The 23,502-nt window shown below is 34.2% G+C and overlaps 1 protein-coding gene and 1 pseudogene across 4 annotated transcripts in view; both read left to right on the plus strand.

Annotated features, from left to right (window-relative positions):
* Nucleotides 1-23,502, plus strand: part of KIF2A (kinesin family member 2A) — a 67,321-nt gene that overhangs the window by 37,091 nt on the left and 6,728 nt on the right. For 2 of the 3 annotated variants that reach the window (XM_082651172.1, XM_082651174.1), the window contains exons 4-17: nt 5,403-5,457; nt 6,442-6,564; nt 7,128-7,228; nt 8,986-9,081; nt 10,785-10,839; nt 11,225-11,387; nt 13,484-13,574; nt 13,674-13,737; nt 14,320-14,411; nt 14,776-14,918; nt 15,222-15,426; nt 16,163-16,273; nt 17,298-17,365; nt 21,799-21,949. In XM_082651172.1, the coding sequence (XP_082507298.1) occupies nt 5,403-5,457; nt 6,442-6,564; nt 7,128-7,228; nt 8,986-9,081; nt 10,785-10,839; nt 11,225-11,387; nt 13,484-13,574; nt 13,674-13,737; nt 14,320-14,411; nt 14,776-14,918; nt 15,222-15,426; nt 16,163-16,273; nt 17,298-17,365; nt 21,799-21,949 (1,518 nt within the window). The remainder of the gene's footprint in view (nt 1-5,402; nt 5,458-6,441; nt 6,565-7,127; nt 7,229-8,985; nt 9,082-10,784; nt 10,840-11,224; nt 11,388-13,483; nt 13,575-13,673; nt 13,738-14,319; nt 14,412-14,775; nt 14,919-15,221; nt 15,427-16,162; nt 16,274-17,297; nt 17,366-21,798; nt 21,950-23,502) is intronic. The other variant, XM_082651173.1, reaches the window with a different exon arrangement.
* LOC309820055 (poly(A) polymerase alpha-like) lies at nt 500-3,287 on the plus strand (annotated as a pseudogene). Its single transcript has 3 exons — nt 500-1,710; nt 1,931-2,806; nt 3,156-3,287. The product of its transcript is annotated as a poly(A) polymerase alpha-like (transcript).

Here is a 23,502-nt window from a genome sequence, read left to right on the forward strand (position 1 = left end):
TAGCATGATGATTAAAAAACATACACTTTAATGAAATTACTTAATCCTTCTTTGCTTCACTTTCCTCATCTGTGAAACCAGAATAGCAATAATAATGATGTCACAGGGTTGTTGTGAAGATTAAATGGATTAATACATATAAGGTCCTTAGAACAGTGCCTGGCTCGTTTTCATTCCTGAATATTTTGGGGCAGTGGCAGGATACTCATATTAAAAAAACTTGAATATTGATGACATTAGTGATAGTTTATCAGAAGATAATTTTAGTTTTTCGTCATTAATTTTTTCCCTTTTTTTCATTTAGTTTTATATTATTGTATGTCTACCCACTTACGTTTAATTAAAGGAAGCTGAGGCCATGTTAGGATGAAGGGGAAGGAGGAGAAGTGCTTAAACATCCCCCCACCCCCCAGCCCCGCCTCAGTGGATCTTGCCCAGGATGGCAGCGGTTTCAGGGGGGTGGGGTGGGGAGTGACTGGGCGTTGCCACCTCAGGAGACATGCCAGTTCCAGTTACAACGCAGGGATCACCGCAAACACAGCCGCCACAGAAGCACTGTGGCATTACCTCTCCCATCAGCTTAGCAGCCCCCCAAGGAGATTGACTCCCTACTTACACAGAAACTGTTTGAGACTCTGAAGCCCTCTAGCGTTTTTGAAGAGGAAGAGGAGCTTTCTTTTTGAAGAGGAAGAGGACTTTAATTTTGGGAAAATTAAATAACCTGGTAAAAGAGTGGATATGAGAAATCAGTGAAAGCAAGACTCTTCCACGATCTGTAGTTGAAAAGGTTGGTGGAAAATTTTTTGCATTTGGATCTTATAGATTAGGAGTACATACAGAAGGTGCCGATATTGTTGCATTGTGTGTTGCACCAAGACATGTTGATCGAAGTGACTTTTTCACCTCATTCTATAAGTTGAAATTACAGGAAGAAGTACAAGATTTAAGAGCTGTTGAAGAGGCACTTGTACCAGTTATCAAACTGTGTTTTGATGGGATAGAGATTGATATTTTGTTTGCAAGATTATCACTGCAGACTATTCCAGAAGACTTGGACTTAAGAGATGACAGTCTGCTTAAAAATTTAGATATAAGATGCATAGGAAGTCTTAACGGTTGCAGGGTAACCGATGAAATTTTGCATCTAGTACCAAACACTGACAACTTCAGGTTAACCCTGAGAGCTATCAAACTGTGGGCCAAATGCCACAACACCTATTTCAATATATTAGGTTTCCTCAGTGGTGTTTCCTGGGCTATGCTAGTAGCAGGAACTTGCCAGCTTTATCCAAATGCAATAGCATCAACTCTTGTACATAAACTTTTCTTGATATTTTCTAAATGGGAATGGCCAAATCCAGTCCTATTGAAACAACCTGAAGAATGCAGTCTTAATTTGCCTGTATGGGACCCAAGGGTAAATCCCAGTGATAGGTACCATCTTCTGCCTATAATTACACCACCATACCCACAACAGAACTCCACGTACAATGTATGCGTTTCAACACGGATGGTCATGGTTGAGGAATTTAAACAAGGTCTTGCTATCACAGATTAAATATTGCTGAGTAAGGCAGAGTGGTCTAAACTTTTTGAAGCTCCAACTTCTTTCAAAAGAACAAGCATTATATTGTACTTTAGCAAGTGCACCAACTGAAAAACAACGCCTAAAATGGGTGGGCTTGGTGGAATCAAAAATCCAAATCCTGGGTTTCCCTGGTGGCCCAGTGGTTGAGAGTCCACCTGCCGATGCAGGGGACATGGGTTCGTGCCCCGGTCCAGGAAGATCCCACATGCCACGGAGCTGCTAGGCCCGTGAGCCATGGTCGCTGAGCCTGTGCGTCCGGAGCCTGTTCTCTGCAATGGGAGAGGCCACAGCAGTGAGAGGCCCGCGTACCGCAAAAAAAAAAAAAAAAAATCTGAATCCTGGTTGGAAGTTTGGAGAAGAATGAATTTATTACACTGGCTCATGTGAATCCCCAGTCACTTCCAGCACCCAAAGAAAATCCTGACAAGGAAGAATTTCGCACAATGTGGGTGATTGGGTTAGTGTTGTAAAAAAACAGAAAACTCTGAAAATCTCAGTGTTGGTCTCACCTACGATATTCAGTCTTTATAGGCAAGCAATAAACAGCAAGATGTTTGAGGTGGACATGAAAATTGCTGCAATGCATGTAAGAAGAAAGCAACTCCATCAACTACTGCCTAATCATGTGCTTCAGAAAAAGAAAAAGTGTTCAACAAAAGGTGTCCGGTTGACACCTCTGAATGACAGCAGGCTCGACTTGTCTGTGGACAGTGATAACAGCATGTCTGTGTCTTCACCTACCAGTGCTATGAAGACCAGTACATTGAACAGTTCTGGCAGTTCTCAGGGCAGAAACAGTCCTGCTCCAGTTGTAACAGCAGCATCTATGACCAACATACAGGCTACTGAAGTTTCTGTGCCACAGGTAAATTCCCGTGAAAGCTCAGGGGGTACATCAAGTGAAAGCATTCCTCAGACTGCCACACAGCCAGCCATTTCTTCACCACCAAAGCCTACGGTCTCCAGAGTTGTTTCTTCAACACGTCTGATAAACCCACCACCAAGACCTTCAGAAAATGCAGCAACAAAGACACCTAATCCTATAGTAGGAGTCAAAAGGACATTCTCATCTCATAAAGAAGAGAGTCCCAAGAAAACCAAAACAGAAGAGGATGAGACAAGTGAAGATGCTGTCTTGCTTTGAGTGGGCATGATAAAACAGAAACAAAGGAGGAACTTGATACAGAGACAAGTACAACTCAATCAGAAACCATTCAGATTGGGCTTCCCTGGTGGCGCAGTGCTTAAGAATCTGCCTGCCAATGCAGGGGACACCGATTCGAGCCCTGGTCTGGGAAGATCCCACATGCGCAGAGCAACTAAGCCCGTGCGCCACAACTACTGAGCCTGCGCTGTAGAGCCCACGAGCCGCAACTACTAAAGCCTGTGCACCTAGAGCCCATGCTCCGCAACAAGAGAAGCCACCGCAATGAGAAGCCCACGCACTGCAATGAAGAGTAGCCCCCACTCACTGCAACTAGAGAAAGCCTGTGCACAACAACAAAGACCCAACGCAGCCAAAAATAAAAAATAAATTCATTAAAAAAAAAAAAAGGAAACCATTCAGACAGCGGCTTCTCTGTTGGCCTCTCAGAAAACATCCAGTACAGACCTTTCTGATAGGCCTGCTCTCCCTGCAAATCCTATTTCTGTTATCAGGAATTCAATAAAACTGAGACTGAATCGGTAAAAACAACCTCAGGGGCCCATAAACAATATCTGCCAACTCAACCTGTTGTCTTCAAATGCTAAGAAAGGAGAATGGAGGGTACAAGACTAGACATGACTGAAAATGGATTTAGGTTTTTTTTGTGACCTCCCTTACTGGACTAATCAGCACTTGATCGGAAGTCCAGGTTAGTATGTGAAGCCAGGAGTACTGTGATAATTGTGTTAGCAACAGTTGCATTAACTATTTCAAAAAATTACTGCCTTTAAAAAAAAAAAACCTCAAGCTGTGTTTGTATTCATAATTGACATGTGGACTGGGTTTATGTTTGCTGCATTGTTTGGAAAATTTGCAATACAAGCTGGCATAAGAATTCCTTATTCTGATGATGCACTTTTATGTATTTTTTTTTATTAGAAAGTAGAACTAATTTTAGATTTTAAGCTTGATAGATTTTCATTTTTTCCTGAAGAATTTCCTTTACCATTAGTTTTCAAATTGGATGCCATTGTGCAGTGGAGTACTGTTGTACTTCAGAGAAAGGATAAGAGTACATCTAGTTCAGTCCCTATGAAGTAGCTGTAACCTTTAAAAATGAAATGTCAACTCTAGGGTATATATTTGACATTGAAAGAATAATTAGGAGATACTTCGTTTTGATGGGGTCATGATTAAGAAATGCTATATTGGTTTTGTTTATAGAATTGTTTAGAGTGCATCCAAATCAGCGATCAGCCAGCGAATATTTTTCTTTGAGCTTGTTAAAGCTCCACATTCTTTTGCCTTCAGTATCTTGTCTTTGAAACAAAGGTTTTGCTCCCTCCCCGTTCTTTTTCTTTTCCCCTTTTTGCTTGTATGCATAAGGTAGGACTTCTTTCATAAAAAACGAAATGCCAGTATTTTCTTAAGCCATGATGTGAAAGCAGTGACCCTGTGGCCACATGGCACAGAACACTAACTTTTGGTCCCATGGCTGAAATTTTAGGGTGACTAAAAATAATGCCTGTGAAACATGATACCTATCTTGGATGGCCATTTGATCTCTAAATATGAGGAATTTTGTACGCTCCACAAAACTCCTGTCTATAGTAAAGTTGATTTTCAATTCTAAACATGTGGGCAAAAAGGCATTTTCTCCAAGAATTTTAAACAAATTTTGATTTTTAAATGGTTGACTAAAATTTGTCAGTAAATTTTACATGTAGAAACGTTTAAAAATCATTTCTAGCAAGCACTTGACATCTAGTCAGCTCTCTACTCCTTTTTTCATTTTGTTTTATCCTGTCAATAAATAATTCCACATAAGTAAGCAGCAGTGCATTCATCTTTACAGAATATGAGGGATGCCAGATGTTGATAAGCTTAGTTATTCTTTCTTAATCTGGACAAAGCAAACCCAACAGATTTTTCTGATGAGCATGTTTTATGAATCCTCTATTGTGTTCCATTCTATCACACGTACATTTTTCATGTTAAACTGTAATTACTTAAACTCTTCCCCTATCCTTCTAAATTAACTTTCCAAAGTTGGAGTGTAGTCTTTTCCCCCTTAGACTATGCATTAATTGAGGCTTTCTTTTCACCATACTTTGTAATGTCTAGTATACAGTACTTCTACGTCCCATATCTTTGCTCTGCACAGTCACCTTGCCTTTCCTCCTACCACCTAAGAAGAAAAGATGGTCAGACTAACAGGTGAAGTCTACAAGGTGTCTGTGTGTTCTGTGTAGCTTCAGAGTTAGATTGAAATTGCCAGGTACAGACTTAGTCTTGTCATTTGGTTCACACATTGGGGAAAAAGAATTCAGTTTATTAAACATTTCATGTAACCGCACCCAAGTTTTGCCAAGCTGGGAACTTGGACCTTTTCTGTGTAGTGACTTTTTAATTCTAGTTTTCATAACCTGGAGATCAGACTGTTGGTTTCGCATGATGTACGTAGTGTCTCATGACTAGAGTTTGCTTTGTGTTATAGTATCTGTACTTGTATTTTTCAAGAGCTATTTTGTGAGTGGATGATGTATTTCTCCATTGAAACCACAATAAAAAAAAAACAGCAAAAAATAAATAAAGGAAGCTGATTATGATAGACATATATATGAGGAGTAAAGAGAGAAAGTAAAATGAACATTTTCTTTTCTATAGAATCGACGGACTGTGGCTTCTATTAAGAATGATCCTCCTCCAAGAGATAATAGAGGTAAAAATTTACCTATTAATTTTGCCTATTGCCCTGACAAGGTAAATCAAAAGTAAATATTACCCTTGATGTTGTTATTCATTTAAACGTTACATGGCTAATTTTAAGATTGATATCGTCTTGATTTCCCAACACAATAATGTCAGTGATATAAAAAAAATGATTTATAAAGGTATGTGATGAATGTGAAACTCCGTGATATATGCCATTTTGAGGCATCTTATTTACCCAATAATTTTTCAGATTTGAGGAGAGTATTATGAGAAAGAAAGGAATGGGGTAGTAGTTAATTGATTCGCAAGGGTAAGTTTAGTCATTGTGATATTTTTACATTATTTTCTGGCTAACAAACTTTCAAAAAATGTCATGGGTAACTTTGAAGACAAGTCGAACAGGTATCAATTGCAGTTAATTTCAGATCTCTCATATGTTTTCAGCTAGGTGATATAAAGCACAGTTAATTTCTTTTCTACTATTCAGCAGTACAGAATGGTCCTTTCTCATAGTGATGTTTCCTCTGTATGTATGGATGCTGAGGCAGGACAGGTGTAGGTATTAGAGGAAAGATTGGAGGTAGAGGGAAAGTCCTGCACTTTCAGCACTATTCTTTGAGTCTTGTGAAAATTTATATTTCTTTGTAAAATGTGATATTTATATTTAACTTAATACTGCTTTTTCCACTTTTGTAACATCCACAGTGGGAAATTCTCTGTTGAGGATTTGCATATTTGACAAGCAAAGAGTGGGATTTAGAACAAAAGGAGGGTTGCAGGACTTTTATGTTTTTACTTGCTGTATTTCTGAATTGTGTAAGTTTTTCAAAATGAGAATGCGTATAAAATCTGTATTTTGCACACTTACTTTTTAAAAATTACTATTTAAAATCAAGCTTGGCTTGGTTTTTTATAAATTATTCAGATTGAGTTTTATTTATTGAACAGAATTGATTATTACATATATTTTGAAATTTTGTTTCACTTTCAGTGGTTGGTTCTGCACGCGCGCGGCCTAGTCAACTTCCTGAACAGTCTTCCTCTGCACAACAGAATGGTAGTGTTTCAGATATATCTCCAGTTCAAGCTGCAAAAAAGGAATTTGGACCCCCTTGTATGTAAATCATGTATCAAGGATTCAGTCATTTTAGGCATACATGTATTTTCTCTTGGTCAACTTTATAAGTCCCCAAATTACAAACTTAATTGCAGATTTTATTTTTACCATTGTGGAAAAATTTTTTTGTTGTTAGTTTAGTCTGTTAATTGGGTTTTTAAATGTATATTTTGGAGGAAACAATTTATAAATATAAAAATATAACAATGTTTCAGTTGCTTTGAATTTAAAATTATGGCCAGATAATTTTGACAGATGTTATAAAAGAAATGCTTATGCTTTTTGATCCTTTCCAATTCAAAGATCTTTGATTCTAAACCAAGAGATGACATGTATCAATATGTTAGAGTCATTTTTCATGACTCTTATTTGTATATTGTCCTGTTCCTAGCTTTGTTAAAGCAGCTCATAAGTAAAGTTCACATTTGTCATAGGCATGTTTTGTCACTGTGTACCTTATTTTGGTGTGTGTGGTAAAATTTCATACATAAAATTTTTGTGTATAAGTATGGTACTCTAAAAAGAAAACTAGGCTTCTACAGCTCATCTGTTTCTTCCAGCACGTAGAAAATCTAATTGTGTGAAAGAAGTAGAGAAATTGCAAGAAAAACGGGAAAAAAGGAGACTACAACAGCAAGAACTTAGAGAAAAAAGAGCCCAGGTTTGTAACAGAAACATATTTTGTTTATGCACCAACCAAGGATTAGACTGTGTCAGTGAAAGTGATTGGCTTATGAAAAAATAATTGAGGCATTCATTTAAAGATTTCAATATAGTTCCTTAAATTGATATTGAGGAATAATATAAACTCTTGGGGAAATAAGTTATCGTAACAGATTTTTTACTACATAAACTTTTCAAGTTTTAGTGGGTATGTGTTAGTCTTAAAGCTTGTTCCATTTTGAATAGTAAGCCATTGTGTTACAGAACTCTAATGGATGTATAACATTGAGAATAATAGGATTTTGGCTTTTTAAAAGGACTAAAAATACATTCAGAAAAACATCAAGTTAAGGTATATGGTTATACTATCCATTTTATTGTTTTTCCATGGTTAATAAGTTCAGCATATCACAATGAAAGGGTGGAAATTCGTTGTGTGTTGATTTATACTAGATGTTGAGAGTATCTCTGATGTGCCCCTCTTCTCACATTTCCTTTAGATAGTAGCAAAACTTTACTAGCAATGGAAAAGTTGCTTAGAAGACTGGTCTTTTATCTCTCTACAGGTCTTCACATATTAGAAATTATGCTATTGTACAAATAATTCCTCCATTGTGCTTGCATAGTATCTATTATATTCTCAGAACTTGTTTCCTGTAATACCAGGATTGTTTCCTTATTTAGGAGTATGTTCAAATGCCCTTAATCATAAAGATGTTGTGTTGTGGAATTGTGGAATCAGTATAATACTCAACCTGAATAAATCAACTTATATCTGAAAGTGACCTGAGAATGACCAGTTGGGTTTTGAATAATGCTTGTATCTACTGATACTTAGTACAGATGCCACCTGGTGTTTCCTGTGGGTACTTCATAATACTTTTACATCTCTTTGTGACCTCTTCTTTACATTCTGCTTCTCAGTTGACATAGTTGGTGTTATTTCCCAAAAGGTTAATTGACAGTATGTTACATTAACAGTTTTGAAATTTAGTTGTACTCAAAGCAAGTCTGCATATAGTATATGGGAAAAAGAACCTGACCTAAAATGTTTAACAATTTATACTCATAGCTAGGAGAGGCTGTTAACTGTTGCTATTTGTATCTTAATCTGAATTTTCTCAGTTTTGAAGCAAAATAGTAAATTGCAGTTAGCATGCAGTAGTTTGAATTTTAAAGATTTAAAAAATTATCTTGGCTTTTGATTCCTTTAAATTCTATGTCCTATTGATTTGGGGCTGTATTATACCATGCCTTAGTTTTTTTTAGAGAGTCATTAATAATAGGAAATAAACATAAATGAATCCATAGTTCTACTTTGCTGAAACACTGAATTAGGAATTAGGAAGAAGAATCTGATTAAATGCATTTTTCTAAGAATTTCGGCTTTTCTAGAGTTCTTTACTGATGTTTAGGATGAACACTGTTTTTGTTTTGCTCAGTTTTCTAGGAGAATTAAGGTATACGTATAACATATTTGAAATAGGTCAAAGGTGGTTTTAATAAGGAGTATTTTGTTTGGAGTTAACAGAAGGCATGTAGACTAACAGAATTGTGTTTTTTAATATGAAAGTGATTCCTAGGCATACTATTAATCTTGAACTCTGAAACTATATCACATCTCAGGTTTGAGTTTGGGCTTGGCTGTTATAAATGACGCAACCTATTTAATTTTCAAACCATATATAACATAAACGCAACAAATACTACATTATTGTAATTATAATAAATGATGAATTCTCTGTCTTCTTACAGGATGTTGACGCTACAAACCCAAATTATGAAATTATGTGTATGATCAGAGACTTTAGAGGAAGTTTGGATTATAGACCATTAACAACAGCAGATCCTGTAAGATTCTTTATTAACAGTTGTTCTGGAACTTTTTATGCTGTAAATAAAAACATGTTTGATACCCCCTAAGTTAATACTGTATTTAGTTCTGTAATTTTTTCTCTCTTTATGGGTGCTTCTTCTCCTTCTCTATTTTAAGAAGATCAAGAAACCGTTGGGAATTCCCTGGCGGTCCAGTGGTTAGGGCTCTGCGCTCTTACTGCCAAAGGCCCGGGTTCAGTCGCTGGTCTGGGAACTAAGATCCCACAAGCCACGTGATGCATCCAAAAAAAAAAAAAAGAAAGAAAGAAAGAAACCACTCGCACTTACCCTTATTTTCTCATTATTTCCCATAATTTGATACGTTAGACATGCATCTCACAAAGATAATCCACTTCAAAGCAAGCCTCTGTGTCCTTGGTAGGACAGAGCAACAGTCAAGGATGATGTCAGAAGACCCACTTTCCTTTCTGACCATCACTTATACTTTTATCTCAATTCCAAGTTTGTTTCCTCTTGGCTTGGGCCGTAGATCCCACCATCATTCCAACTTACTACTAATTTATTTTAAAATAAATGTTACTCTGGCTTTTAACAATAAGTGATGGCTGTTGAGGACTGCTGTAAACTAGAAATCTAGTGCTTGAAGAATGTTCTGTCTTATGCACCTCCTTTCCTATTGAAGAATGGGAATTTATTGAACAGGGAATACTTTTGTGAGTAACTTGTATTTATGAAAAATGATCCATCTGACCTAGTGTATACAGAATGAATTGGGTACACAAAATACATCTGACCTAGTGTATACGGAATGTATTGGGTACACAAAATACATATAATACACCTGTGTTAAGGCAGGTGTATTACATATGATTTAATAGAGTAGTTCATAACATTTGCATCTCATATATTTTACTCCTTGCTACCCTTTCATTTGTTTAACCTACATCTGAGCTCATACTTTATGACAGTGACTGGAAAACTTTTTCTGAAAAGGGCCTGATATTTTTGGCTTTGAACCATATGGTCTTTGTTACAACTACTCAATTCTGCCTTTGTAGTATGAAAAGCAGCCATAGACAATACATAAATAAATAGGTATGGCTGTTTCAGTAAAACTTTACAAAAGTGGGTAGTGGCTTGGATTAGGCTTTCAGGCCGTACTTTGCCAATTCCTGCTTTATACTAAATATCATTAGAAGGCAAGTATTGGGAACATTAATTTTATGAAAAAATTTAATGTCTAAGAATTGGCATATTATAAAATTGTTCAAATTATTTTGGCCAATAATCTTCTGAGAACTGTGTTTCTTGTCTACAGCTAGTTATCTTTGCCTATAATTTTCCCTATAATCAATCTGAAAATATGCCACTTGGTAGGAAATTTTACTTTTGTCGTATACAGCACATCTTGAAGTGAATAAGGTAGTTTCTTAACGTGAACCTATTGCTACTAAGAGTGGTGGTGTCCTCTACAAAGTTATTTCCTAGTGGTTTACCAAATGACAAAATAAGTGAGTTTCCATTATACTTAGAATTTTTGAAATAATTGTGTCTGATGGCTATTAAAATTTCTTCAAGCTAATTTGTTTTTTAAGCTTACTTATCCTATTTATGCTATGCATAAATTTCTAAAACCTCGGGAGGAAATATTACATAATTAACTTTTCAGTGTTTTATATACCATTGATAATCACTGGAAAAAAATATTTTATTTCTAGATTGATGAACATAGGATATGTGTTTGTGTAAGAAAACGACCACTCAATAAAAAAGGTATGCTTATTGAGTTCTAATCAAGGGTTCAGTTTTGTCCTGTTTGCAATTTATTTTGATAATAGCAGAAATCAGATTGGTTTGGAAGAGTTAAATGTAAATCATTTCATTTGTACATAACCATTATACAGATTTCTATGGTTAGGTCTGTTGATGTGATACTGTTCTAAGAATTTTTGCCATTCCTGGCTTTACAGAAATCTTGATTTTTTTTTTTTTTACTCTGTTGTTGAAATATTGTTTACTTGAATGGCATATTTATGGGATATTTATATTTACAGGACTTACTACTTTTATCGAAATTCTTACTACTTAAAATAATTTTTGTGCATTAATTCAAATACTGTGAAAATTACTGGGTACTGATTTTCATTTATTCTTTTAGAAACTCAAATGAAAGATCTTGATGTAATCACAATCCCTAGTAAAGATGTTGTGATGGTACATGAACCAAAACAAAAAGTAGATTTAACAAGGTACCTAGAAAACCAAACATTTCGTTTTGATTATGCCTTTGATGACTCTGCTCCTAATGAAATGGTTTACAGGTAGGTAAATTTGTTTTAAATCAGAATTTTGTTCTTATACTGTGTGTTTACCACCACCACTGAAACTTATGTTGATCTTGGCATATCTCTCCAGAGGTGTAATATCCTTTTCTTTCCCCCTGAGTTTAAACAAATAAGAATATTTAATAAACATGATCATGAATTTTAACACTTGTTTTCTTTAATGCTCCCCAAATCAGTTTTCATTAATGATTAACTTTATACACTATATAACATACCATATGTATGGATAAGGAATTTCTAGAAAACATTTTCTGTACCTCTAGAGATGGGATGTGGCTATTTTTTACTTTTTGATCTCTGCAGTAGTGAAGAAATTTGAAATAACTGTTATACATCCGTCACTTATTTGTCTGAATCTTTATTTAGCACATATGGCCACTTAAGGAAAAAAAAGTTCTGTAAATCTACTTGCATTTCCCTAGTTTTATCATTTCTAAGCTTTGGAGTAGTTTTAGTACATGAAATTCTTGCATGTTCACATTTTCAACTTACAAACAACTCAAACTTACATGTATTGTGCATTGATATCCCACATTTTTATCCAAATTTAGATTTTTATACATAGTTTGTAAACATTTACTTCTTATTATTTAATAGGTCAGTTTTAGCAGCATTGTTATTTCAGTCTATATTAAATTGTCTTGAGTTACTTGAATGCTATGTTTCATTGCCCTTTTATTTTATAAATTTGACTGGAAAACAGAAAGTTAAAGGGTTAATAAGAATCCTAAGAATTGAAGATGTTATAAATGAGATAAGACCAACTCCACTGGTCTTAAGCCAGTAAACTGGGAGTTCAGCTGTAAAGAAAGAGGACAAAACTAAAGAACATGTGAATGCTAGATAGAGGTATTGTGAAAAATTTGTTTTGAAAGGGAATTATAATTATAAATTGTGTATTTTTTACTTTTTTGAGAACTGAGTCCTGTCCTCCCCCCTCACTCCCTTCTCTGCTTCCATTCCTGTCTCATAAAATATGTCTGTCTGACTTTTGTAATCATTTTCAAGAAATCGCTATAAATAAAAGTATGTTTCTGTGTATGTGCTAGATTTAGTAAACATTTTGTGTTTCACCCTGTATTTATGCTTCTTAATTTTACCAGTATTGATTCTCTCCCCTTTCTCTTATCCTTAACTTTTATGGATTGAGAAGTTAGCCTTTTTTTTTCTTTTTTTTTTTGGTCTGATCACTCTTCAGACTCATTTCCAGTTCTTTTTGATTAGAACATTTTTCTGCTCCTTTTGTTCTGTACTTTCTCCAGTTGTGCCTTTAAAAAAAAAATCAATAGAGCTGTATAAAGTGTTCTACATATATTCTTTTGAAGACTGTGTAAAAAGTAGATTTGTTTTCTATCATGCTTTTAGGGCTCTGCTCATTGAAGTATTTTTTTGTCCCTCCCTACCTTTTTATTTTAACTCCAGCAATGATTATACCAATACATAATATTTGGGCATCCTTTTCCTGAATCAAGACTATCAACTCAGAATTCATTGTCTTATAAGCATAATTTATATTTACTTACTCACATTCAAGGAAATTTTACCACTTTTATACTTGTTTAGATAATGTTTTTGTACTTTTTTCCCCTCTAGCTTTTCTGTATTGAGATTACCACTCTTGATTCTGTTTCTGTTGAAACCATTGATACTTTTTTTGGGTTGGGTTGGGGTTTTTAGTTTTGGTTTTGGTTTTCATATCTGTCCTACTTGTCTGGCTGATATTACCATATTTTGTTGTTATTTTTTAAAACTTTCCTACTGTCTTCTATATATTATGTCTTTAGCTCAGTTACTATCATGTTTTTTCCCCTGTCCATTATTATTGTGGCCCTTGTTTATTTCGGAATTATTGCTTGAAAATATGCCTTAAAGAGCTTTAAGCAATCCTAGGACATGGGTATTTAAAATTTTAAATCAGTGGTCAATTGTGGCCTCGCAGTTGATCCCACTGATTTGTTAAAAATCTTGGTATATAAGATTTGCTTATAATAACACTTGATATTAGTTTTATTGTTTATTTGTTTAATTTAAATATTAACTGTATGTTCTGACTGGTACATTTTATTTTTAAGGTTTACAGCTAGACCACTAGTGGAAACTATATTTGAAAGGGGAATGGCTACATGCTTTGCTTATGGGCAGACTGGAAGTGGAAAGACTCATGTAAGTAATTCATTACAGTTACATCCTGGTATGAAGCCAGTTTATTTTCCTTATAGCTTAATTCTAAGACCTAAATTCTATTTTCTTTTTAACATATAGACAATGGGAGGTGACTTTTCAGGAAAGAACCAAGACTGTTCTAAAGGAATTTATGCATTAGCAGGTAACTTCCCTTTTTGCATATTATTTATAATATTCTTCTTGAATATTATTCAGGTGGCTTGGAAATAAGATTTGGAAGTACTGTCCAGAATTTTAAGGGTAACTAATGCTATACTTACTATATATTATGTCAGTTTTAGATTAGCGGACTGTTTTGAAAAGAACTGTGCTTTGGGGGCAAAAATCTTGATTATGTTTGTGTTGTAATCTGGCATATTGTTGGAGCTTAGCGTTTGTTGTTGAATAACTGCTTTGTGAAAAGTTTCCATTTGGTATGATTATGAAAGTAACCTTATTATGACCGCCTATAATTTTATGCTATTTATAAAGATAAGTAGTAGCATTCTCTTCTTGAATATGAAGGAGAGTGGCCTCTAAACTTTAAATGTAGAAAAACTATTGCTACTATTTTCTTTTGAAAATTAATATCCACTTTAATCTTCATTTTTCTTATTGATACTATCATTCTAGGTAAACATTAGTTGATTAGAATTGCTTTTTAAAAACGGAAAATTTGAATTGCTTTTTTAAAACAATATTTATTGCATCTTAATAAATTTTCTCCATATGCAATTATTGACAGCTCGAGATGTTTTTTTAATGCTAAAGAAGCCAAACTATAAGAAGTTAGAACTTCAAGTGTATGCAACCTTTTTTGAAATTTATAGTGGTAAGGTAAGTGGAAACTTAAAAAAATAATTTTTTGTTTTTTAGTTTTTTAAATTATGGTTAAAAAATGCATAACATAAAATTTACCATTCTAACCATTTTTAAGCATAGAAGTTCAGCAATATTCACATTGTTGGGCAGTCATTGCCACCACATAATTGTTATATGTATTTGGAATATTATGTTAAAGTTCTGTGATGAGATTTTTAAAAATTCCCTTTGAAACTCTTTAACTTCAGTATCGATCATTATTATTCTAATAACATTATTACTAGAATTCTTTGAAATAATTTTCAGACTCTGAATGACTCATTTTTATAGAACTATTCTTTTTTTATTTTTAAAGCTAGATTTCTTTCTTTTTTTTTAGGTTTTTGACTTGCTAAACAGGAAAACAAAATTAAGAGTGCTCGAAGATGGAAAACAGCAGGTTCAAGTGGTGGGATTACAGGAACGGGAGGTCAAATGTGTTGAAGATGTACTGAAACTCATTGACATAGGCAACAGTTGCAGGTAGCTCTCATTTTAATTAAGAAAGGGAAACAGTTTCATGATCAGTTTTAGATACTTTCAAAAGCAAAGCAAGGATGTTATTCAGCGCATTTTGGACGTAAAATCATTACTCATAAAAACTTTTGAAGTATGCCAGATTAAATTGTATTAATCTGGTTATGTTTGTGTTGTTAATTCAAAATGTCTCTTTTGTATTTAAATAATAAAAACTGAATAGTTTTTTCTTTTTTTAATGAAAATATTGTGGTTTGCACATATAAATTGAACTTTTTACATATCAGAATGTTCTTAATTACATTGTAGAACATCCGGTCAAACATCTGCAAATGCACATTCATCTCGGAGCCATGCAGTGTTTCAGATTATTCTTAGAAGGAAAGGAAAACTACATGGCAAATTTTCTCTCATCGATTTGGCTGGAAATGAAAGAGGAGCTGATACTTCCAGTGCAGACAGGCAAACTAGGCTTGAAGGTGCTGAAATTAATAAAAGCCTTTTAGCACTCAAGGTAAATAAAGTGCATTTAATTGTGAAAAATCTTTTACTTTTGACTTCATTTTTGTTTACTCAGTTACAAAATTATACTATTTGTTTTTTCTAATAAGTAAGAGAGGTATCAAAATTTAGTTGTTTATGTTTGCAGTTACAGATTTATATTGTACCCAGAAATTTTCTTTACACATATTATTTATTCTTTTTAAGGTAGATAAAGATCTGTTAGTCAGCAGGCCAATTCCATTGCTGCTTAGGGAGATTCCAGAGGGCCTTAATCATTAATCAGTCTTTTTTCTTGAAGGAGGGCAAGGAACCATAAAACTGAGCTAAGAAAGTTTCTCAGAAAAATGTGGAATTTCAAAAGTTAGGCCACTATTATATATCTTCCTTGACTAGCAAAGCAAAGAAAGCATTCTATTTTTTTCTTTTGTAGTACCACTTTAAAAGTTTAACTTTTTACAGTTATCCTACTGCCTGTTACTTCTAAACACTAATCATAGTCTCCAGAAGAATCTTTTGGAATTAATAAAGTAGTCTTTTGGATTGGGTTTTTTTGTTTTCCAAATTTCATTTTCTTGAATTAGGATTTATGGGAACATTTCTACTATGCTGTAAATCTCTTAATAGAATTTTCAGAGCTGATCAGATCTTAAACGTTAGGGTTATGGTAAGAGATGTTTTAAATATGTTCATTAAGATTACTGTTTATAAGAAGTAAAATCTATGAAATTTGCTTTCTTAATTTTCAGGAGTGCATCAGAGCCTTAGGTAGAAATAAACCTCATACTCCTTTCCGAGCAAGTAAACTCACTCAGGTGTTAAGAGATTCATTCATAGGTGAAAACTCTCGTACCTGCATGGTAAGTTTGTTTGTTTTGTTTTAATCGTAAATGAATAATTATGTAGTATATATGGGAAAATTATAAAATACATTAATGACAGTCATTTAAAGTCTATTGTGAGAGATACAGCGATACTTGGAAATGTGGTCCCTGCCCGTCTGATAGGATTATATTGTAGTTATAATGCATTCTACTAATTCCAACATCTGAGTCTTTGTGAGATTGGTTTTCATTGATTTCTGTTTTCCTTGCATATTGGTCACACTTTTCTATTTCTTCATATATCTAGAATTTTGGATTATATAATTTTCATTATGAATGAATATTTTATGGACACTCAGGATTCTGTTATGTTCTTCTAAAGATTATTGATTTTGTTATTGTTGTTGTTGTTATTTTAGCTGGCAGTTAACTTAGCTGAACTCAACTCTTGTCTCCCCAGCTGTGGGCATCAACTGACCTTGAAATCTCTGTTTAGCTCTTTTAGACTTAGCTATGTTTCTTGCAGTCAACCTTGTGTTCAGGGGTCAGCCAGAGATTTGGGTAGTATAAATATATATGTAGAATATGAGTTTCTTCCTCTGTGGTTATTTCTCTTCTGGGACAAACTTCACTTCCCAGCTGCTATGGTGCCTACCTCCAAACTCCATCCTTTAGTTTAACCAGTGAAACTCCAGATTTCTATTGAAGTTTTAGTTGTCCTGTGTGACAGCAGCAGAGTTTGCCCTTAGGCAAAAAAAGTTATCAAAAGTAGGGGCGGACAGTCACTCAATGTTACTCCCTTCTTCTAGGTGTTGACCTCCATTTTCTGCCTGATATTTGATCATTTTGTGGTGCCATCAGAGTTGTTTATATTTTAACTGGAGTTTATAATTATTCTTTGATTATGGGTATGAGATAGTGAATTATCTTGGAGCTAAGGTATCATTAATAACTCTTTTTTTAGATGACCATATTAAAATTAGACCTGACTGAGCCATATGTCAGTATTATTTGTCATCATTTATAACATTTTCTTTACCTTTGCATTTTTCCCCCATAGATTGCCACAATCTCTCCAGGCATGGCATCCTGTGAAAATACTCTCAATACATTAAGATATGCAAATAGGTATGAGAAATGGTTATTTATTTTGAAATTTGAAGGGAATAGAACAATATATGGTTGGATTTAATATCTGATAGGGTAAATCTTACTGCATTGCTCTTTACATTTTCAAAAAAAATTTGCATGTTATTCATTGAAATGATGTCTAGAATCATTTTGTCATATTCTAAAAATAATTGGAAATGTGTTGTGTAATTTGGGAAGACATATTTTTAGTAGAATAGGTCTTAAAATCATAGAACATGATTGTATTTTTCCATTAACCAAGTTATATTTCATAATATTTTACTATATTTAAATCATGAAAATTCTTATTATTATATTAAGACTCAAAAGTAAGTGAGTATCAGGAGCCAGTCCGTATTTCTTAAATTGTTTTGCATATGCTGAAAATTATTTCTGATAATCTTAAATATTATACATGGGGAAGCTAGGGTTTAAGTAGGGATAGCACAGTTCTTTCTGGTGTTCTGTATGGGTTACATTTTATTATTTATGGCAATAGTGTTACAGACGTTAATAGACAATTGCATTATTACAAATGAGAGGACAAAAAGCGTTACACATTATTAAAGCAGTTTATTCCTTATAGTCACAAAATGCCCTTGGAATTTTGGATTGTAATAGGCATGTTTATATTTGTTCCAGAGATTTGTTCCCATTGCTCTTGTTTTGAATGACTATATATATAGTTTTAAATTTGTATTATCACATATTGCATTTGTGATTTTAACCTAGAGATAAAATTCCTCTTTGTATTCCATTTCTAGTGTGGAGAATCTCTTAATTTTGCTAAACATGAGTATTTGTACTATTTTTTTGTTTTAATCACTATGGAAATTTTATTTTTAATCTTTCATTAAAGTATGAAATACATATGCATACAGAAAAGTACCCAAAACACAAGTGAATAATTTAATGAATATTTACAAAGTGAAAATTCCTGTCATCAGACCAAGAAATAAAACATTTCCAGTCCCCCAGAAAATTCCCCATGTGTCCCTTTCTAATCACGAATCCTGAATAACATGCCTAAATCCATTAATTTCTACCCCAAGGTAGCCATTGTCCTGACTTTTGTGGAATAAATTTCTCAATTTTCTTTCCCTCTTTTTAAAAATAGTTTTACTACCTATGAATGTATCCCTGAACAATATAGGTAGCTGTATTTGAACTTCACATAAATGAGATCATACGCTTTGTTCTTTGGTATTTTGCTTTTGCTTCAACTAAAGAGATTTTTAAAAATCATCAGTAAAAACTGTTGGAAAGTATAAACTTATTGACCTTTTGTAAAGATATTAAAAATAATAACTTTTAAAAATAATTGAACTTTATTTTTAAATTTAATACCCTTTAAACTTTGAATTATAAGATTCTAGCTATGAACCTTTATAGTACTTTTTTTTTTTTTTTTTTTTTTTTGTGCGGTACGCGGGCCTCTCACTGTTGTGGCCTCTCCCGTTGCGGAGCAAGCAGGCTCAGCGGCATGGCTCACGGGCCCAGCCGCTCCGCAGCATGTGGGATCTTCCCAGACCAGGGCATGAACCCACGTCCCCTGCATCAGCAGGCGGACTCCCAACCACTGCGACACCAGGGAAGCCCCTATAGTACTTTTAATCATTCTTTGTAGTGAACATTTTTGGTATTGTGGGGTTTTTTTCATTAATTTAAAATGCTTCTTGTTTCAGAATTGTTCATGGGAGAGATGAGGAACAGCTTAGTGTAGTAAAATGATTGCCGTGTTGTAGAATTAAAACCCTCCATGTCTTCAGACTTCTGGCTGCAAAGGAATCCCCCTGATGTGAAAATGCTGTATCTGGTTATTCCTCTAGTTCATTTAGGTCCAAGTAAAATATTTTAATTTATTATCACGTAATGTGATTCATTTGCAACCATTACTAACCATCTAGGACAAATAATTCTGTCTTTTATTTCCATATCTCTAGGAATAAAGATTTTCAACCTCATTTGATAGCTCATTTGAGGAATATAATTACTGCATATAGAATAGTTTAGGTTGGGCAAGAGAGCTTTGAATAGAGGAAAAATGTGTGGTTAGGGGCTAATAGGTATCTAAATTAGGAGATTCTGAAAGAATAAGTAATGGGGTTGGGAGTAAAAAGAGTTATTAAGTCAGTATTAGAAATTTAGGTTTGTCAGCACGTGTGTAAATAAGCTTTCCAAAAGGATAAAGGCAAAGGAATCTGGTATTCAACCTTTCAGAGTAGATATTACCAATAGGTCAAATAAAGATTCTAAATAAAAGGAATTATTAGTTTGATCTATGTGACTATTTTTGATGTATACCAATAGTAATTTCATTTAGTTCAACCTAAGAGAAGTAATGAGAAAAACAGAGAATATGGTTAGTATATTGAAGTGTTTAAACATAAGGTTCGTACTCACAGCTAGGTTTGAGCCTCAGTTATGCCACATTCTCATTGAATGAACTTGGGTAAGATACTTTATTGCTCTGAACCTATTTCTCATCTGTAAAGTGGTGATAATAATATCACAATATTGTCGTAATGATTAAATAATATAATGTCTTAAAATATTAATCATAATATCTGATATATAGGAAGTAATTAATAAATATTGCCTACTGTTATGAAATGGGATTGGCCTAAAGAGGACATAGGGAGTCACAAAAATTGGATCATAAAAGCCATGATTTAGTTAAATATAACTGTCAGAGACATTAGCAAAAGCAATTTAAATTCCATTGCTAAAGGATTTTTTTCACCATTGTTCGTCACCTGAATCACCAAACACAGGAAATTATCTGAGTGACTGTTTTCTCAGTTTGTTCAAGGATTGCTTTATAGCTAATACCATTCTAGGTGCATAGGAAAGAAGTTAATTAATTATAAATGGTGTATGCCATTAGGACTTAATTCTCTTGTGTCCTGTTTGAAAAGACTGCAAGAGTGTTGAGGACTCATTAATGCTAATAAAATATTCATGGTATTGACTACACAAGGAAATTAGACATGAGTGGTCATGTAGCTAAATACAGGGCATTTCAAATTTAGGTGATGGACTCGTTAAACTTCTAGAAAGATCATGAGAAAAGGAAGGACTATGGAGTAGGGAGTCAATAGAACAGAGGGGTTCAAAATCCTCTTCACATTGATTATTTTTAAGATAGTGTAAATATATTGTCATAACAACGTTGATCCTTTTCTAAACAAGTTAAACTGAGTACTAAATGCAAACTTGAAATGTGCATTGCTGTCTTTACAAGAGCATTTTCTTTTAATTTGTTGCTGTTTTGGTGCTGCAGAGTAAAGGAGTTTGGAATTAGTCCATCAGACATTCCCTTCTCACAGGGTAGTGGCAGTCGCCCTGATCTCTCTCCTTCTTATGAGTATGACGACTTTTCTCCTTCAATTACCAGGTCTACTTCATTCTATACATAAGATGTTTATTTTAATAGTTTCTTTTGGATTGTGCTATGTATACATGTTTTATAGCATTTACTTTCATAGCATATACTTTTGTCCTGAGCCATTTTATTTTTCATTTTCATTTTGTTTGGCAGGTGGTGGTTATACTGCATGATCTTCATTTTTATGTACTTTATTAATTTGCTTTAAAATGTTGATTTAGAATTCAGGCTTCCTTTTCCCCTCTCATCTTTTTAAGGATGATGTCATCTTTGCATATTTACCATTGAAGGATAAACTGTCTTATTTAAAATGAATAGTTTACATTCTTTCTGTCTGCAAGGAAATCACAAGGCTCCTCTTGACTTAAAAAGTGTACCCTCTCCCAAATATGTAAATTGAAGTTTAAGGGGTAAACTTTTTTTAATGATAGAACTTTACAGCTTATAATCTTTATAGATTAGAAATATTTCACATGTAGCTATTTTAATTGAGCCTTCTAACTACCAAATCTGCAAAGTGTATTAAATTCTTTGATTTTGGGGGACTTCCCTGGCGGTCCAGTGGTTAAGACTCCACGCTTCCACTGCTGGGTGTGCAGGTTCAATCCCTGGTCAGGGAACTGAGATCCCGTGTGACACACGGTGCGGCCAAAAAACAAAAAAATCCCTGATTTTTGACTGTGATTTATTTATTGATCTAAGTGCCACTGTTAGCATTTTTCTATTCAGCAATTTAGTTGCAACAAGTGTCTCTTATTTATTTTGAAATACTGAATCTGCATACTTTGTTGATTCTCAATTTGTAATGCACAGTAATTATGTTTGAAGTAATTGTAAAGTTATATACCTAAGTAAATTCCTAAAGCTTCACAGCTAAACATACCTTTAGTATTTCAACAGATTTCAGTTAGATTTGATCTGGAAAGCTGACATCATCAATATTAATATGTTTATTGAATTGCTTTTATATTAAATAGGTTGATATTTCTTGTTCCTCTGCATGAATCTTTGTTAATTATAGATACCTCTTATGTGTTTATAGGGTGAAAGAATTGACTGTGGATCCAACTGCTGCTAGTGATGTCCGTCCAATAATGCACCATCCACCAAATCAGATTGATGATTTAGAGGCACAGTGGGGTGTGGGGAGTTCCCCTCAGAGGGATGATCTAAAACTTCTTTGTGAACAAAATGTAAGTTACATAATATAGTTGTAATTATCTAAGTCATTTCATCCATAGCAGAATAAGTGAAAACTATCATCTAAGTCAGGGATCAGCAAACTACAGCCTATGGGCCTGCCATCTGTTTTTACAAATAAAGTTTTGTTGAAACATGGCCCTGCTCATTAAGACCAGAGGTGACAAAGATTGTATGGCTCACAACCCCAAAATATGTACTAAAGTTCACTGACCCCTGATCTAACTATTCTTTTTTCCAGATTTTATACTGATGTTAAAATTGGGGGATTTTTAAAGTAATACAGGGAAAAAACAAGTTTAAGAATTGTACATACAATATATCACATGTATAAAGCTTAGAACAAGATTATGGACACATGCACATGCATTAAAAGGATTCATGAACTGTATCAAAAATGGAAAAAATCTGACATTTGTTAAATCTGGTTGCTTTCTGTATTTTTGAATGTTTGGTGACATTTCATAAATTTAAAATTCTGATTCCCCTGTTACTTAAAAATAATAATATGTGCCCACTGTATAAGGACAATGAGGTATAAAGAAAGAACAAAAAAGCACAAACACATTTTCACATAGTTATTTAACTTCATTTTTTAAATGTATAATCTATATAGTTTTGTATCATTCTTTTCCCACTAAGAATCCTATAGTGGCATTTTCTTATAATGATAAAGGTAGCATTTATTAGTTGCTTACTTCATGACATATATTTGCTAGGCATCTTATGATCTGGTATAGTCCTCACAATTCAGTGTGGTAGATACTATAATTATCCCTGTTTTTAACTTGACTAAGATCATACAAGTAGTAAGTACTGAAGCCCAGCAGGATTGAAATCTGGGTCTTTCTTATACCAGAGTGAAATCTTAGGTCAGCTAAATTGATTGCTTGCTGCAATAAGATATTCTTTGGAAACAGTATAACTTAAGTTAATGTTTTTGTACTTTCCAGCAGGTATTTTAAAGTCCAAAATATTCTAGAGTAAACAAACGGATATCCTACTTTTTGTTATCATGTTTCAAAATACTCTACAAAGTAGGACTCAATGCAGCAGTTCTCAACCAAGAGTGACTTGGCCCCTCTCCAGGGAAAAATGTATGGAGATATTTTTTGGTCGTCACAGGTGGGATGGTGTTGCTAACATCCAGTGGGTTGAGGCCAGGGATGATGCTAAACATACAATGCACAGGGACAGCCTTCCTCCTCCCCCCAAAAATGTCTGTAGTGTCGAAGTTAAGAAACCTGGTTTAAAATAAGAGTTCTGGGCTTCCCTGGTGGTGCAGTGGTTGAGAGTCCGCCTGCCGATGCAGGGGACACGGGTTCGTGCCCCGGTCCGGGAAGATCCCACATGCCGCGCAGCGGCTGGGCCCGTGAGCCGTGGCCGCTGAGCCTGCGCGACGGGAGCCTATGCTCCGCAACGGGAGAGGCCACAACAGTGAGAGGCCCGCGTACCGCAAAAAATAAAATGAAATAAAATAAAAAAATAAAATAAGAGTTCTGAACTTTGAACCATAGAGGATAAAGACCTAAAAATGAAATCCTGG

The sequence above is a fragment of the Grampus griseus genome (genome assembly GCF_964374135.1).
Source record: "Grampus griseus genome assembly, chromosome: 3".
Classification (NCBI taxonomy): domain Eukaryota; kingdom Metazoa; phylum Chordata; class Mammalia; order Artiodactyla; family Delphinidae; genus Grampus; species Grampus griseus.